A 17,140-nucleotide genomic window follows, 5' to 3' on the forward strand; every position below is an offset into this window, starting at 1 on the left:
ATGACTTTTTGATCATATTTTAGACGACATGCTATAGTATGACTTTTTGATCATATTTTAGACGACATGCTATAGTATGACTTTTTGATCATATTTTAGACGACATGCTATAGTATGACTTTTTGATCATATTTTAGACGACATGCTATAGTATGACTTTTTGATCATATTTTAGACGACATGCTATAGTATGACTTTTATCATATTTTAGGCGACATGCTATAGTCTGACTTTTTGATCATATTTTGAATGACATGTTATAGTATGACTTTTTGATCATATTTTTAGACGACATGCTATAGTTTGACTTTTTTGATCATATTTTGGACAACATGCTATAGTATGACTTTTTCATCATATTTTAGACGACATGCTATAGTATGACTTTTGATCATAATTCGGACAACATGCTATAGTATGACTTTTTCATCATATTTTAGACGACATGCTATAGTATGACTTTTGATCATAAATCGGACAACATGCTATAGTATGACTTTTTGGTCATATTTCGGACAACATACTATAGTATGACTTTTTTACATATTTTGGACGACATGCTATAGTATGACTTTTTGAACATATTTTAGACGACATGCTATAGTATGACTTTTTGATCATATTTTAGGCGACATGCTATAGTATGACTTTTTGATCATATTTTGGAGCGACATGCTATAGTATGACTTTTTTTGTCATATTTTAGGCGACATGCTATAGTATGACTTTTTTTGTCATATTTTAGACGACATGCTATAGTATGACTTTTTGATCATATTTGAGACGACATGCTATAGTATGACTTTTTTATCATATTTTTATACGACATGTTATAGTATGACTTTTTGATCATATTTTAGACGACATGCTATAGTATGACTTTTTTATCATATTTTAGACGACATGCTATAGTATGACTTTTTTATCATATTTTGGACGACATGCTATAGTATGACTTTTTGATCATATTTTAGACGACATGCTATAGTATGACTTTTTTATCATATTTTGGACGACATGCTATAGTATGACTTTTTGATCATATTTTAGACGACATGCTATAGTATGACTTTTTGATCATATTTTGGACGACATGCTATAGTATGACTTTTTTGATCATATTTTAGACGACATGCTATAGTATGACTTTTTGATCATATTTTGGACGACATGCTATAGTATGACTTTTTGATCATATTTTAGAAGACATGCTATAGTATGACTTTTTGATCATATTTTAGACGACATGCTATAGTATGACTTTTTAATCATATTTTACCGCGACATGCTATAGTATGACTTTTTGATCATATTTTAGGCGACATGCTATAGTATGACTTTTTTTGATCATATTTTAGATGACATGCTATAGTATGACTTTTTGATCATATTTTAGACGACATGCTATAGTATGACTTTTTGATCATATTTTAGACGACATGCTATAGTATGACTTTTTGATCATATTTTAGACGACATGCTATAGTATGACTTTTTTGATCATATTTTACGACATGCTATAGTATGACTTTTTGATCATATTTTAGACGACATGCTATAGTATGACTTTTTTGATCATATTTTAGACGACATGCTATAGTATGACTTTTTGATCATATTTTAGACGACATGCTATAGTATGACTTTTTGATCATATTTTAGACGACATGCTATAGTATGACTTTTTGATTATATTTTAGGACGACATGCTATAGTATGACTTTTTGATCATATTTTAGACGACATGCTATAGTATGACTTTTTGATCATATTTTAGACGACATGCTATAGTATGACTTTTTGATCATATTTTAGACGACATGCTATAGTATGACTTTTTGATCATATTTTAGATGACATGCTATAGTATGACTTTTTGGTCATATTTTAGACGACATTTTGATCATATTTTAGACGACATGATATAGTATGACTTTTTGATCATATTTTTGACGACACGCTATGGTATGACTTTTTTTTTCATATTTTAGACGACATGCTATAGTATGACTTTTTGATCATATTTTGGACGACATGCTATAGTATGACTTTTTGATCATATTTTGGACGACATGCTATAGTATGACTTTTTGATCATATTTTAGACGACATGCTATAGTATGACTTTTTGATCATATTTTAGACGACATGCTATAGTATGACTTTTTGATCATATTTTAGACGACATGCTATAGTATGACTTTTTGATCATATTTTAGACGACATGCTATAGTATGACTTTTTGATCATATTTTAGACGACATGCTATAGTATGACTTTTTGATCATATTTTAGACGACATGCTATAGTATGACTTTTTGATCATATTTTAGACGACATGCTATAGTATGACTTTTTGATCATATTTTAGACGACATGCTATAGTATGACTTTTTGATCATATTTTAGACGACATGCTATAGTATGACTTTTTTGATCATATTTTAGACGACATGCTATAGTATGACTTTTTGATCATATTTTAGACGACATGCTATAGTATGACTTTTTGATCATATTTTAGACGACATGCTATAGTATGACTTTTTGATCATATTTTAGACGACATGCTATAGTATGACTTTTTATCATATTTTGGACGACATGCTATAGTATGACTTTTTTATCATATTTTAGACGACATGCTATAGTATGACTTTTTTATCATATTTTGGACGACATGCTATAGTATGACTTTTTTATCATATTTTAGACGACATGCTATAGTATGACTTTTTTATCATATTTTAGACGACATGCTATAGTATGACTTTTTTATCATATTTTAGACGACATGCTATAGTATGACTTTTTTATCATATTTTAGACGACATGCTATAGTATGACTTTTTTATCATATTTTAGACGACATGCTATAGTATGACTTTTTTATCATATTTTAGACGACATGCTATAGTATGACTTTTTTATCATTTTTTAGACGACATGCTATAGTATGACTTTTTTATCATATTTTGGACGACATGCTATAGTATGACTTTTTTATCATATTTTGGACGACATGCTATAGTATGACTTTTTTATCATATTTTAGACGACATGCTATAGTATGACTTTTTGATCATATTTTAGACGACATGCTATAGTATGACTTTTTGATCATATTTTGGACGACATGCTATAGTATGACTTTTTTATCATATTTTGGACGACATGCTATAGTATGACTTTTTGATCATATTTTGGACGACATGCTATAGTATGACTTTTTGATCATATTTTAGACGACATGCTATAGTATGACTTTTTTATCATATTTTGGACGACATGTTATAGTATGACTTTTTTATCATATTTTGGACGACATGCTATAGTATGACTTTTTTATCATATTTTAGACGACATGCTATAGTATGACTTTTTTATCATATTTTGGACGACATGTTATAGTATGACTTTTTTATCATATTTTAGACGACATGCTATAGTATGACTTTTTGATCATATTTTAGACGACATGCTATAGTATGACTTTTTGATCATATTTTAGACGACATGCTATAGTATGACTTTTTGATCATATTTTAGACGACATGCTATAGTATGACTTTTTTATCATATTTTGGACGACATGCTATAGTATGACTTTTTGATCATATTTTGGACGACATGCTATAGTATGACTTTTTGATCATATTTTGGACGACATGCTATAGTATGACTTTTTGATCATATTTTAGACGACATGCTATAGTGTGACTTTTTTTTAACATATGTTAGACGACATGCTATAGTATGAAATTTTTTCATATTTACTGTTATATGACTTAAAAAACAACAAAAAAACTAGACACTTCGATGGAGTAATTCAATTTTGCATGCAAAAAAAAAGCCTTTGAAATACGTTTACACGCAACTTATGGTCAATAAAATATGAATACCTGCGTTAGGTTTTGCATTAATTCTGCTCCCACGTGCTCCCTTTGATTTCCCAAATTAAATTAGTCTCTGTGACATTAAAATTGTGATCTCACAGGGCAGTTTTCTAGAGAACCTGAGGTGAGCGTGTACGACGTCCACGAAGGAGCCGACCCTCTTAAGAATGAGGCCACCATGGAGGTGAAAGGCAACAAGTTGCTTGTCACCAGGTATATTTCAACTCGTATCGCACCAGATTATAAACAAATAATACTTATTTTAAAGGCATAAATTCTTGTTCTGCGTGTCAGGGGCTGGCAGAAGGACTACAGGCGTGATAAGAGGCGTGGCTCCAACGTCTACTGCTGGTTCGTTCATAACAGTGGGAAGGGCTTCATCGACGGCCACTACACCGACTACATCGTCCCCAATCTAAACAGCTTCCTCCAGGATCTCTGAGCAGCCACAATTATTCAACTACTCTGAACTGCTATTAATCCTCTGGGTCTGAAATGATGTAAAGAAACTTCCAACCATGAAAAAGGGAAAGACAACATACACATTTTTTTTTTTTTTTCACTGATGTCACTAGTGCTCCTACATTTCTAAATTGGACATTTCTTCTGAAACAAATATTTTCCACAGAACACCAGGAGTCAAAAATATTTGGACAAATTTTACACCTTTAATGTTAAGATGAACTTGAATACTAAATAAAAAGAAAACACATTGATTTCCTCAGGGAGGTGCATTGTGGGAAATGTATATATACAGGTGAGTCTCGGTCAATTAACTCTTACACAGTAGAGTTCCTCAGCCAAATGGCTAAAATTTAAACGGAAGATTTGCTTGTTCAGGCCAGTTTAGAGAAATCCTCATAGGCGATATCCACTCTCTTCCCCTTCTGTTGACCCTGAGGATGAAGAAATTAAACTTCAACGATTGCTCCAGCAGAAAAAAACACTACAGAAAATATCTATAACGAGCAAAAATCTGCCCTTTTGCCATAATGAATTTGGTGAGATGAGTGTTCTGTCATTGTTAATGAAAAGAATGAACCTAATAGGAAAGATTTATTCATATTAAGTATTTTAGTTCATTGCCTGATATACAAAGAATGTTTGGATGGATTATCAAGCCACGACTAAAGAGACAAGGTAAATAAAATGGAATAAAAATCTTCAGTCAACGTTGTTGTTTATTTTGGGGGTACATGACATTTTGGACGACATGCTAAAATATGTCATTTTTCGGATATTTTACTGATATACTGAGATTTTTGTGCAATTTTGGACCACATGCTACACCAATGACATTTTTGGGCATTTCAGATTTTATTGACATTATTGACATTGTAAAAGGAACATCTTTGGATCACGGAGTGCTGGCCAAACAGTTTAAGAAGCCTGAAGATTTGGGGCTCTGTTTAATAAAGAAATATAGTAAATTATAGCAAGGAATTAATGTAGTGTTTCAAAAGTAATCAGCAGATTATTTTGTAGTGAAAATAATATTTTAGTCACACCCTTACAGTCAACAGCTATCCGGTTTGTTCTTTGTTTAACACGCAATAGGAACCTGCGTTAGATGATAAATGAACAGCACAAACCATAAAAAAAGAAATACTCACAGATTCAAGCGTAAGTGTGGCGCTGAAATTCTTTTCATCAATCCCCTCCAGCAGCGCCTCTGTGTCTCTGTGCAGACCGTTCAGGATCAAAACCCTTTTACCTGCACGAGGTTGAACAAGATGTCGACAAAGTCCTTGATCGGTTTGTACTCTATAAATAGATATCTGTCGCATGAATGCAGAATATATAAGTAACGGGACCAGATTTTGGGAACCGGAAGCATTTCGGTTCTTGTCGGCAGTCCGAGCAGCATCAACCAATCACGGGCTTTGTTTGCTGCTTTCGTCTGACCGTATTTTAGCTTTGTAGTCTCTGTTTTAAACTCTTAAATCACTCTAAACCGGCTCTTTGGGGAAACAATCCAATCACACATGTCGTCTCTGAACTCTTGTTGCACCTCAATGAGTTTGATACCGCTATAGTCAACCATCTGTAGCCAGTTTTTAAATGTGTTATGAAGAGTTGTGCTGGTTTACCCGGTGCAGGGATGACCGTCTCCACGTGATTCTGGTCCAGTTTCAGTTTGTCGCCGGAGTCGATCATTTTCACCACCGCACCGTATTTGTCTCGCACCTCCTACGACACAAAAGGGGATCCACGGCTATTATGAGCAACAAAAGGTTTTTGTTTTTTTTTGTTTGACAGTCACCTAAACACAAACATAAAAGGCCTTGTTACCATGACGACAGCCTTCTTCTTGTGGTACTTCTCCCCCAGTCTCTTGGTGACGACTTTGACCACAATGTTGGGCTGCAGCCAGTGATCTGTTTTGGTGGACTGCTTCTTCTTCTTCTTCTCCTCCATCTTGAACAAAGAGACGTCGGATCAGAAACACTCGGCGGCAATAAATTCTCTCCGAGTACAAACGCAAACACTTACGGAATCTCTACTTTTAAGTTTGGGCTTAAAACTTTCCTGTTTGGACAAAGTGTTTTGGGAATGGCTCGGGTGACCTTGAGACATCCCCTTAGTTATACTGTTGTAGGCGTAGGTTCACTGATCTCCTTCCATTTCCTTCTCCATTTCCCACCGCTGCATCTCTGTCTTTACAAATGGTCTCTTTTGTAGTTTTGTTTATTATCTCCTCGCTCCCGGAGTTTGGTGCTCTCGACCTGCATAGTTTTAGCCTGCGACTACTCGCCCCACCAACATACCAAACGTTTATCGTCCCTTGTATCTCTACGCTGTTCTTTTCTCTCTCCGCTCTCCCTCAGCGGTTGAGAAAGATGTATTCACTATGTATATCGCTACGGGAATAAAACTGAATTGAACCTCTATGATCTCCTCCAGAGCGGATTTCTTCTTCTTCTCCCTTCTGGACTCCGAACTGGAGGATGGATCCTTCCTCTTCACCGAGGATGACGACGCCGCTGCTGCTTTGAGAGCGCTGGCACCGAGCGCAGAGCTGAAGGGAGACACGAACAACCAGTTACATACAGAAAGGTTGAGTTATATAATTATACAACCTGCACCCTCGGTACCTTGTTTTGGACGGTCCAGCTGCAGAAGAACAACCACCAAGGTTGAAAGCAACTGGAAGAGTGAAAAAAAAAACATGAATGGGTGAATGGAGGGAAAGAATTCTTGCAAATTTATTCATCATGGAAGAAAAAACAAAAAAAAACACTCACCTTTTTCTTCTTCACTCTCACGTTTGAGCTCCGTGTAAACTGGAGTTTCCTACATAACAAAAGACAGGAAAACATTTACCTTAATTGCAAAAACAAATAAAGTATCTTCTGGTCTGTTTTGGCTCAAGCTTGATGGTACTCACGTCCGTCTCCTTGCCGTCACGGCCCCTTCGGACCTGATCCTCGATGAACCGGGCGCTCCGCTCCTCGTCGTCCAGCTCCTGCTTCTTCTTCCTCGCCTGCTCCTCCTGGCGGCGGATGGTCTCCGGGTCGCGGTCGATGTACTGGATGTACCAGCCTTTAGGGGTCTCGTCCACTTTGCAAAAGCCTAAAAGTGACATTAAAAAGAGCAGCGGGAATTTAAAACACTTTCTTTACGTGGAAGTTATTGCACCGAATGTTTGGTCTGACATTTCTTCCTTAAAATATATTTTAAGTTTGGTAATAACGCCTTTTGTATGAGCTTTACTCCTCAGACACTATCATCAACATTCAGCTCCGTATAGTCAAGGTCACTATTCTTGTTTGGATACTCGGGCAGCAACGTAAGATTTTTTTCTTCTTCTTTTCATTATTGATTCATCTGTTCATTATTTTCTCGATTAATCTATTTGGTTGTTTCGTCTTTAGCATTTCAGAAAATTGTGCAAAACTATTGAGAAATGATTTCCAAAGCTGCAACTTATCCTGTCACATTTTGTCCTGAAATAACTTTTGTCAACTTGTATTTTAAGGAATGTTTTACCTTCATACATTTTTATTTTTACAACAACTTAACCTGCAAAACAAGTAACACACACACACAAAAAAAAAGAAGCTGAAACTTGGGATCATCACAGGGGGAAAAACAAACAAACAAACACCAGTAATCACAAAAAACAAGACGTGCATTTCTAGTTATCGCGTAAAGCTTCACCTTCTCTGCCGAGCCACTTGGTGAAGTCGGTGAGAGTCTCCCACTGAGTGGAGTTCATGTGGACGTGCTCGCGGTCGCTGATGTACTCGTTGTACACGATGTTGTTGTGCACTCGCTTGGTCCCTGGAGCGCGAGAAAAAGAGCGACAACAACAACAGACACAGAAAAAACAAAAACAGAAATTCAGTTATTTCTCCTGCAAAGCTCCTGTAAGCAATCAAACTATATAAACTCAGAAGAAAACTCACGACGAGCCAAACGTCTTAATATTCTGGTTCCAGGAATGACAACAATTTATGTTAAAACTGTAGTAATACGTTTTACGTTGTGTCATAACACAAATATAAGTGGGGGAAAAAAAAGCATATAAATCTGGGTATTTATTCATTTCCACACACACTTGTGTTTTGAAACCTAAATGCCGTTAAGAGGAAACGTGAAGGAATCTCTCACCGAATCGTCTGCTGAGCAGCTCCAGGAATTCGCTCTTAAACTCACTGCGAGAAGAAGAAACAAGCGTGAACTCTTTTATCCTTTTTTTTTTTAATTTAAAATGTCTTTTCTGTTATAAGCTCTTTACTTTACTTTACTTATATCTCTCTACTTAAACCTCGAAGCTCTCTTGCACTTTGAACTACCGTGCCTTTTAAAATGCACATCGCTTACTTGACATTTGATCTATTCGTGTTTAATTTAGATTTAATTTGATCTGTTTTTTTTTTTTCTTGCATCTCATTTTCTTTTCTGTATATTTTTGTCACGTCCCTTCACATCTGTATTTACGTGATTATCTCGCTGTGAAGCACTTTGAGCTGCATTTCTTGCATGAAAGGTGCGATACAAATAAAGTTCATCATTACGATTAATTGTTATTATGATTAATTAATATTATTATTGATAAATAGCAGCTTCACTCACTCTGAGAAGAAGTCCATGAACTTGTTGGGATCCTCTGAAGCCAGCAGCAGCTGTCTCTGGTGGGACTCCGACATGCAGTGACACTTGAAGCCGTTCTGTAAAACAAACAAGTTACAAAAACGAGTTGAAAACACTAAAAACAACAACAAATATATTTAAAAATATGATGAAATAAACGACGAACCTCGTCTCGGCATTGTTTCTGACACATCTGACAATACCATCGTAACTTCTGGAGCCCTTTGGACTTTATTCGGTTGGCTATCGCCTTCGGGGAAAGAAAATCTGCTTTCCCCATTTCTGATTTTTTTGTTGTTGTTGTTGTTGTTGTTGAATTGTTTGCTCACACAACGTCTAAAACACGAGCTAACCGCTACGGGCAGTTTCCGGGTGTTCACATCATAACCTCCCGACGAAGCTGGAATCTCGCGATAACTTCCTGCCGCATTTCGTGAGCTCGGAAACGTCAAAAACACCGTCGTTTACGATTTTATCAAAACGTTTCACTTAATAACCGAAACAAACAAACAAAAAACTCTACTTCGGCCCAGTTCTTTTATACAAATAGTTGTTTGAGATTTTTGTTCTAAAGATTTATTTTTTTTACTGCAATCGGGGGAACGAAAGCACGTTGTAGTTTCTTGCGTACCCAAATTTCAGGCGGTCCTTGAAGGCATCGTTCTTCCATTTTGCCTTTAAGCTTGCGCCTGCGCAGTGCTGCGTGTCTGACCTTCATAGCGGTAACCATGTTCGCCAGGACCAGCGCGTTGTTCTACCCACAATGGTAACGATATAAAAAAAAAGACTTAAAATACGTTCACGGCAGGTTTTTAAAGTTGACTTTTTAATGTTTGTACTTCACATATGATTTAGTGTGTAAGTTTAGAGGTTGTGAGGGACGCAGAGGACGCGCTGGGAGGAGCAGGCCGTGAATGGGACGAGCTAGCTGCTAATGCTAGCTGACGTTTCTAACGTTGTGACATTGATGAAGAAGCAAAACAGCAAAAATCTGACCTTTTTTTTTTTTTTTTAAAGTTTAGTAGAAATGTGTCAACGTCGCCAGCAGCTGTGAGCTTGTTGTTGTTGTTGTTGTTGTTGTGGCCTGTTAATAATGCTGTTATATGTCCCTTCACTGTTTGTGTTGCCAGTGGGCAGGTGAGGAGCATGGCGACCCTGAAGGACAGTAAGTACTGATCAGCTGACAGGGGGACAAAAAGACATGTGCAAAACAACCCGTAAGAGTCATATTATACATGAACAACACGGCGGACACACAGTCTGAATATTACCTGTCACAAAGGGAGTGAAAGGACAGTCACCTCTGTGTGCATGTAAAAAAACAACTAGTGCAAAGTCCAATAAGACAATTCAAGAGCACCTGTTTAAGAAAAAAGGGTTTGATAACAATAATTTATTAAACAGATATAAAGCAACGTTTTAAAAAAAATGAGATCGAACGCGTCAGAAGAGACCTGACGTCGTTTGTTTGTTTGTTTGTTTGTTTGTTGTTTTTTTTCCTTCCAGTCACCATTCGGCTGAAGTCCATCAAGAACATCCAGAAAATCACGAAGTCCATGAAGATGGTGGCCGCCGCCAAGTACGCCCGCGCCGAGCGGGCGCTGAAGCCGGCGCGCGTCTACGGCACCGGTTCTCTGGGTACGCTCGCCGTGCCGTCGCCTTTCAAATATGAATGTTGTTTTTTTCTCTCTCTCTCTCTCTCTCTCGATGGTGTGTTTTACATATTGATTCCACTTTTTCTCTTTTCGCTCCGCAGCCCTGTACGAGAAGGCGGAGATCAAGGCGCCGGAGGACAAGGCCGCCAAGCACCTGCTCGTCGGCGTGAGCTCCGACCGCGGACTCTGCGGCGCCATCCACTCCAGCGTGGCCAAGACCATCAAGGCCGAGGTCAGCGCCCTGACCAGCGTCGGGAAGGAGGTGATGGTGGTCAACGTGGGAGACAAGCTGAGAGCCCTGCTGCACAGGTACGAGGGAGGAGGCGCGGGACGAGGGAGGAGGAGCGGGACGAAGGACACGAGTCGGGTCTTCGTGTGTTTTACCTTCGCTGAGCACTTCTTAAATCATATTTGTGATGACTTCTTTCATTTTAGTCTCTCGCCTCCTTATTATAAAGAGGATGAAGCTGTTTAAATAATAGTAATCAGCTCTAGTTTTTTATAATGATTTGATTACTGTAATTGCTTCGTTGTTGTTGTTTTTTTTTTAAAGCATAAAAGCTGTCAATGGCCAGAATTTCTGTAATATTCAAAGTTTTTATATCGTTTCTTCTACATGTTAATTCTCTGCCAGATGAAACCGTATTTAGGCTAATATTTCCTTTCTCATAAAAACTGTTGGACTCAAACTAAAATCCATCCAAATATAAAGTAAAATATGAATCAGAATTGATTATTTCGCTGTGATTTCTTTTTTTTTTTTTTAATAATCTCCACGGTTGCTCACCAGAACTCATGGGAAACACATCATGCTGAACTGTAAGGATATCGGCCGTAAGCCCCCGAGCTTCGGCGACGCCTCCATCGTGGCCACCGAGCTGCTCAACTCCGGATATGAGTACGACCAAGGATCCATCATCTTCAACACTTTCAGGTACGATGCCGTCTTCTTCATTTGGATCTGTGTAAAAAAAAAAAAACAAAAAAAACCAAAAAAACCGAGAATGCAAAAATAACTGTGACCTCTGTCTCCTCGTGCAGGTCCGTTATCTCGTACAAGACGACCCAGAAGCCCGTGTTCTCCTCGGACATCGTTTCTAACTCCGGTAGCACCGCTTGTTTTTGTGTGTTTTTTTTTTTTTGTGGTGTTGTTGTTTTTTTACAGTAGTTTAACACGAGTCGATGCCGGAGATGTTTGATCACGTGACTCCCCTCTCTCCACCGACAGAGACCATGGGCGTCTACGACGACATCGACGCCGACGTGCTGAGGAACTACCAGGAGTTCGCTCTGGTCAACATCATCTACTTGGCCATGAGGGAGTCGTCCACCAGCGAGCAGAGCGCCAGGATGACCGCCATGGACAGCGCCAGCAAGAACGCCTGTAAGACTCCGGACCGCCTGGTTAACGACGCCGTACATCCCGGTGGATCAGGGAGCTGATCTGGATGTTTGTGGAGAGGATGTGTTTTAAAAAAAGAAATTTGATCAAAATCAGAGGTCGTTTCCTCCGAAGAGCCAAAAATGAATCTGGCTGCAGGAAACAAAACAAATTTTCCTTTTCTTTAAGATTTAATGTATTTTACTGAAAATCAACATTTTAATTTTTTTTTTTTTTTTTTTATAATAATTCAAATGCTGCTCTTAAATCTGCCTAAAAGTAATTTAATTATTTAGCAGACATTCAAAAACATAATCGTAAATGTTTTGTGAAATTTTCTGTTGTTCACTGCTTTGATTTCTGATTTCGACTCAGAGATTGAAAGAGTAGCATAATTCTTCGTGGATCGATGTATTTTAATCGGGAAGCCTAACAGCACTTTTAAGCTGCGCTAAATTTACAGTTCGTAATCACTCCGATTGAGCAATTTATAGCACTTAAGAATAAGGAGAATAAGCAGGAGCCTCTCGAATGCTGTGGTCGGCTTAAAAACGCTGCTCTGCTCTAAATATAGTTTGTCAACAACCTGATTTTTAAAACATCGCAGCAAACAAAATCTCTGGAAAATATTAGACTGACAGAAAAGTAACTGCTAAGACTCTGATTGTGTAAAGTCACGAATCGTGAAAATAACTCCTTGATATTAAAAATGTTTGTGCCGATTCATGCTTTTTAAAACTTTCCACCGTCTCTGCAAAGAAGGTCATCTGACATTGACTCGTTTCTCCGCCTTCCCTTCAGCCGAGATGATTGACAAGCTGACCCTCACCTTCAACCGCACCAGACAGGCGGTCATCACCAAGGAGCTCATTGAGATCATCTCTGGAGCTGCTGCTCTGTAAGTTTTTCTTCCTTCCCCCGTGTCCTCGGTATTATCTCTCCTCAGCCTCATCTTCTCTCTTTCTTTCTTTTTTTTTTTCTTTTTTTAATTCAGCCACTTTCCCACCTTCCTCCTTTCATTTGTGAACTGCCTTCTGTGACTCAGCCTCTTTCATTATGATCCTCCTTCGCTCCGCTAACTTCTCTGACCTCCGAGACCTCTTCTTTTTGCTCTCCTCCCTAAAGACTCCCTCTTTAGCTACGCGTGTCCTTTTGAATTTCCAAACACTGTCACATTCTTTCATGACTAATTCTCCCTCTCTGACCTAATCTGCTCCTCGTCACCTTCTGCTGAACTCAGGAACTGAGGCTTGTCATAACAGAGGAGGTAACATGCTAGAGTAGACTGTAATGGAAGGGTTTAATAGACTAGACGTCCCCTTAGCTTTACAGAGTAGTTAAAGTCCCCCTCCAGGTCTAGATGATGTTTTTTGTTTTTTTTTATTAGTCGACGTCTGACCTTCTTTTTTGTGTCTCTTTCTTCGCAGATAAACAGGCGAGACCATCGTTTCCATTCGCCGATAGCCCTTCAAAGTACTTCGGACACGTCGGTTGTCGAGAATCTAATGAACATTCGTGCTTCTATTTGTAAAATATATGGAGAAAATAAACCTCTTACACAGACCTGTCACTCTTTTCATCTGTTCCTGTATCTCTAACCGTTCCTCTCAATAATAAAAGCTTGATGACTGAGATGACTGTTGAGGCTTTGGAATTCATTAACATAACATTAGCTGGTTTTTCAAAGGCAGCCATTAAAGGGATAGTTCAATTAGTTTGAAGTGGGGGGCTTGTGTGAGGTACTTGTGCATAGACAAGAGTATTACCTGAAGTAGATGAGGGGTTCTTTATTTTGGAGCAGCTGTACCGTGACAGATGTTCAACAGTGGGTCAGAAACAAAATGCCTTTAAGTCACCTAAAAAATACAAAATAATTGGTTTAAGTAAACATGATTATATATTGACTATTTTAACTGCTTTATCTTGCTGAGAGAAAGAAACTGAAGCTGCTATATCCATCTGTCAACTCACTGGAGTTAGTTCAGATAAGGTGTTTAGAAAGATTTCACATAGCTGAGCTCCACCCAGATCAGCTGAATAATCTTCTTTTGTGTGAACAATAACTATTTGATACACAACTTACTCATTTTGTATCTCAGCTTAAAATTCAACAGCATGTGCATAATTATTATTTTTTTTTTTCTGGATGCAGTTCCAGGTTTCTGTCCTCTGATCTCTGTGTGTCTCAACTGTGGGCGGAGCTTAACCTCTGCAGCACTAATACAGTGCAGAGAGAAGGGAGAGTGCCCACTTGCTAATTGATCACATTAATAGCGATGCTCTCTCAGACAGGATAAAAAAATTAAAAAAAAGAATAAATAAAGAAATGCTGAAATAGATTGCAAAAAAAAACCAACAACAAAATAATGGTGATAAACTAACTCACCGAGGCGGCGGTGACCTGCAGCTCACGCGTCCTGCCAGCTAAATGAACTGGTTTTGTCGAAGGAGTCTGGTGGCTTTGAAGAGAACGACTTCAGTTCCCCTAAAACGTCCGCGTGGATTGTACGGTGTTGTTATTCCTCAGGTCTGAAATAAACAGAAGAAAAACACCTCAATAAAATCTTGACACGTATTCCTTCATCAAATGCAATCTGTTGTGTTTTTTTTTCAGAGGTCTTAATTTTGAGTCGTCATTTTTAAGTCTGTGGTGTTTTATTGCGTTTCACTGCATACTTAGTTATTTTTTTCTCAAATAGTCTCGATTTACAAAATAATCTCAATTCTGTCTCAACTATGATTTGTTTCTCAAATTTAACAGTTTAATCGCAGAATTCCTTTTTGTTTTTCTAGTTGTTGTTTTTTTTGTGGCCAACAGTCCAAACTTTTAATTAATCAAATTAATTAAAATGAGATTTTTATGCCTCATTATTTGCTTTGTTGGTATTCTTGGTGAAAATGTAAGCATAAATCTGTTGTCACTGACCAAAACATCCATCAGCAACATAAACCATCCCCAAACAATATTAATCATGATCTTTGACCTTCTTGCGCAAATAGAAAAGACTTTGAAAGAATTTGCAGGCGAGGATTAATAATTAAAAAAAATGAATGACACTCCGCGTGATCTCTACCTTCTGTTCCTCTCCACACACTTGTCAGTGAAAATCCGTGGCGTGCAGTTCATTAAACGTCCACCAGGTTGTGCTGTCTGATTAGAAATGTGAAGTCTTTTAGCCATAAAGCAGAAACCTGCATCTACCTGAAATGCAGAAGTGGCTCTTCGGAGTGTGTCGCAGCAAAGTATTTCTTTATATTCCTGGTTAAATGTTCATGACAACAGGTTCTTGTTTATCGACTGTATTCAGATTTAATATCTGATCCGAGTCCAGTTTCTTTCAACAGATCTTGTGGTTTTTCTCACGTTAACGCCGACTGAAACGAGATGTTTTGTTCCACGGCAGCAGCTACAGACAGAGAACAGAAGGTTCTTGTGGTTTGCATTTATTATTGTTTGTGTGTTCGAAGCATACTCTATTGTGCATGCCTGTATGTATGTGTGTGTGTGTGTGTGTGTGTGTGTGCATACATGTCCTGCAGACCTTGTTTGTCTATTGTATTTGGGCTTGTTATTGTTTACTCCTGAGGGTAGCAGGGAGGCGATTGCATCTGAACACTGAAATTACAGCGATGCCAGACTCTGATAAACGCAGTCAGAGAGCAGCAGCCTTCTCATCGCCCCCCCTCGCTGGTGAGGCCCGGCGAGGCAACATCACATGTATGTGGGTGAGGAAGGGTGAGAGAACGGGTGGGGTGGGGTGGGGTGGGGTTGTCGTTTAGGCAAATTTTCCTGCATCGAGGGTTTTGATTGACGGATAGATAGAAGAAACCAGAGAGCTGATTACCTTCTTCTTTTCATGTTTTTAAAGTGTTTGTTTTGTGGTAAAGTCAGTGAAAAATTATCTTTTCTTCTCTGTCTTGATTGCAAGGTAAACAGTCAATTTTGGCAAGTGAAACACTACAAAGTACATTATTCTACAAAGCAAACTGATAGCTGTGTGGTTTTGGCACAAACCAAACGCCCCAAGCAGTGAGTTCACAGTTTGATTCCTTCGCTGCATCTCTTGCCCAACGTTTCCTGTCTATCGCCAGTCAAATAAAGGTATAAAATGGAAAGGTATTACTTGGTATCAGAGGTGGTTAAAGTCCAGGGTCAGGGTGCACGTCTGTCATGAATGCTGACCATTAAAATACGGGACCAATTTTTTTTTTAAATTGCTGTCCCCATTATTCATTAAGAGCCCAAATAATGGACAAAATAAGGTCCAGGTTAAAAAAAAAAACAATACACCAAAACTTTCCCTTTCATAAACAAATATAAAATCGGAGACAATATGAGTGATGTCTTGGCAAATCTGTCAACAGTAAAAAACTAAAAAAAGATCATTTATGTTCAATACACAATTGGGAAATGACTTCGGGCCTGCTAGTGGTTGTCTCACTGTTTTCGAAGACAAGTCTTGAATTAATGCTTTTATATACTTTTAAAGCCTGCAAAGACCTGTGACCATAATTCAATTCACTACAGTTCATTCCACGCGCTGCTCCAACAAGCTAAACATGAGGTTTAGCGGTCGGGATTCCTCCTTGCGATTGGCTGCTCCGCGACAGTTTGTCAAAAGAAGTGCAAAGCATGCTGGGAACCCTCTGACCTAAATAAACAACAAGGTGAGAGTAGAATAAAAAAAAACAACAGGGCAAGAAACGCGAGCAGCGAGACGATCAGACAGGTTTTTATGAAACTAAAAGTGAGATAAATATGATGGTCAGATGAAAACTCAATTCTGGGCGAGTCCAGTGGGTTACCATGGAAACAGAGGTTGGGTTGTTCTAGCCTGGTATAACCAGACCCCCCCCCAAAAAAAAACAAAGTTCATTTTGATACTATTGGATCTATTTTTAACCAATCAGTAGCGGAACTAGTTCAACGTCATCGAACTTAGCCACGCCCACTATTTGCTGATTGGTCCGCCCTTTCAGAGTGGTTGAGCAGACCTTCATGCTAACAGGGTGTCCAGACTACAATTACAAAAGGACTGAAGCGGTGAGTGAAAGTCAGGCGAAGTGAAGCGAGGTTTGTTCAGATTGTTTACAAAAGTTTGGGTCATATT

General features: G+C 38.2%; 2 protein-coding genes and 1 long non-coding RNA gene across 4 annotated transcripts; 2 read left to right on the forward strand and 1 right to left on the reverse strand.

Annotated features, from left to right (window-relative positions):
• The first annotated feature begins 3,914 nt into the window (after positions 1 to 3,914).
• On the forward strand, positions 3,915 to 5,068 carry LOC138632284 (uncharacterized). Its single transcript, XR_011311800.1, has 2 exons — positions 3,915 to 4,109; positions 4,191 to 5,068. It is a non-coding gene; the product is annotated as an uncharacterized lncRNA (long non-coding RNA).
• Positions 4,543 to 9,382, reverse strand: kin (Kin17 DNA and RNA binding protein). Its single transcript, XM_069717725.1, has 12 exons — positions 9,160 to 9,382; positions 8,976 to 9,070; positions 8,511 to 8,554; positions 8,058 to 8,180; positions 7,285 to 7,469; positions 7,142 to 7,190; positions 6,992 to 7,043; positions 6,783 to 6,915; positions 6,189 to 6,314; positions 5,987 to 6,086; positions 5,510 to 5,610; positions 4,543 to 4,792 (listed from the first exon to the last, which is right to left on the reverse strand). Exons 1-12 carry the CDS (start codon positions 9,271 to 9,273, stop codon positions 4,733 to 4,735), a joined length of 1,182 nt encoding a protein of 393 aa, XP_069573826.1. The 5' UTR covers positions 9,274 to 9,382; the 3' UTR covers positions 4,543 to 4,732.
• A 302-nt stretch (positions 9,383 to 9,684) lies between these two features.
• atp5f1c (ATP synthase F1 subunit gamma) lies at positions 9,685 to 13,663 on the forward strand. 2 transcript variants are annotated; one of them, XM_069717765.1, is made up of 9 exons: positions 9,685 to 9,759; positions 10,124 to 10,158; positions 10,500 to 10,631; positions 10,750 to 10,957; positions 11,439 to 11,582; positions 11,690 to 11,754; positions 11,877 to 12,032; positions 12,831 to 12,927; positions 13,457 to 13,663. In XM_069717765.1, the coding sequence occupies exons 1-9, from the start codon at positions 9,722 to 9,724 to the stop codon at positions 13,458 to 13,460; spliced, it is 879 nt and encodes a 292-aa protein (XP_069573866.1). In that variant the 5' UTR covers positions 9,685 to 9,721; the 3' UTR covers positions 13,461 to 13,663. The 2 variants fall into 2 exon arrangements, with proteins under 2 accessions (XP_069573866.1, XP_069573867.1); XM_069717766.1 differs by lacking the exon at positions 13,457 to 13,663 and having other exon boundaries at positions 12,831 to 12,931.
• Positions 13,664 to 17,140: the final 3,477 nt, after the last annotated feature.

The sequence above is a fragment of the Brachyistius frenatus genome, unplaced genomic scaffold (genome assembly GCF_029030835.1).
Source record: "Brachyistius frenatus isolate BFR_SWC_R1_liver_20210118 unplaced genomic scaffold, ASM2903083v1 Contig_179, whole genome shotgun sequence".
Taxonomy (NCBI): Eukaryota; Metazoa; Chordata; class Actinopteri; family Embiotocidae; genus Brachyistius; species Brachyistius frenatus.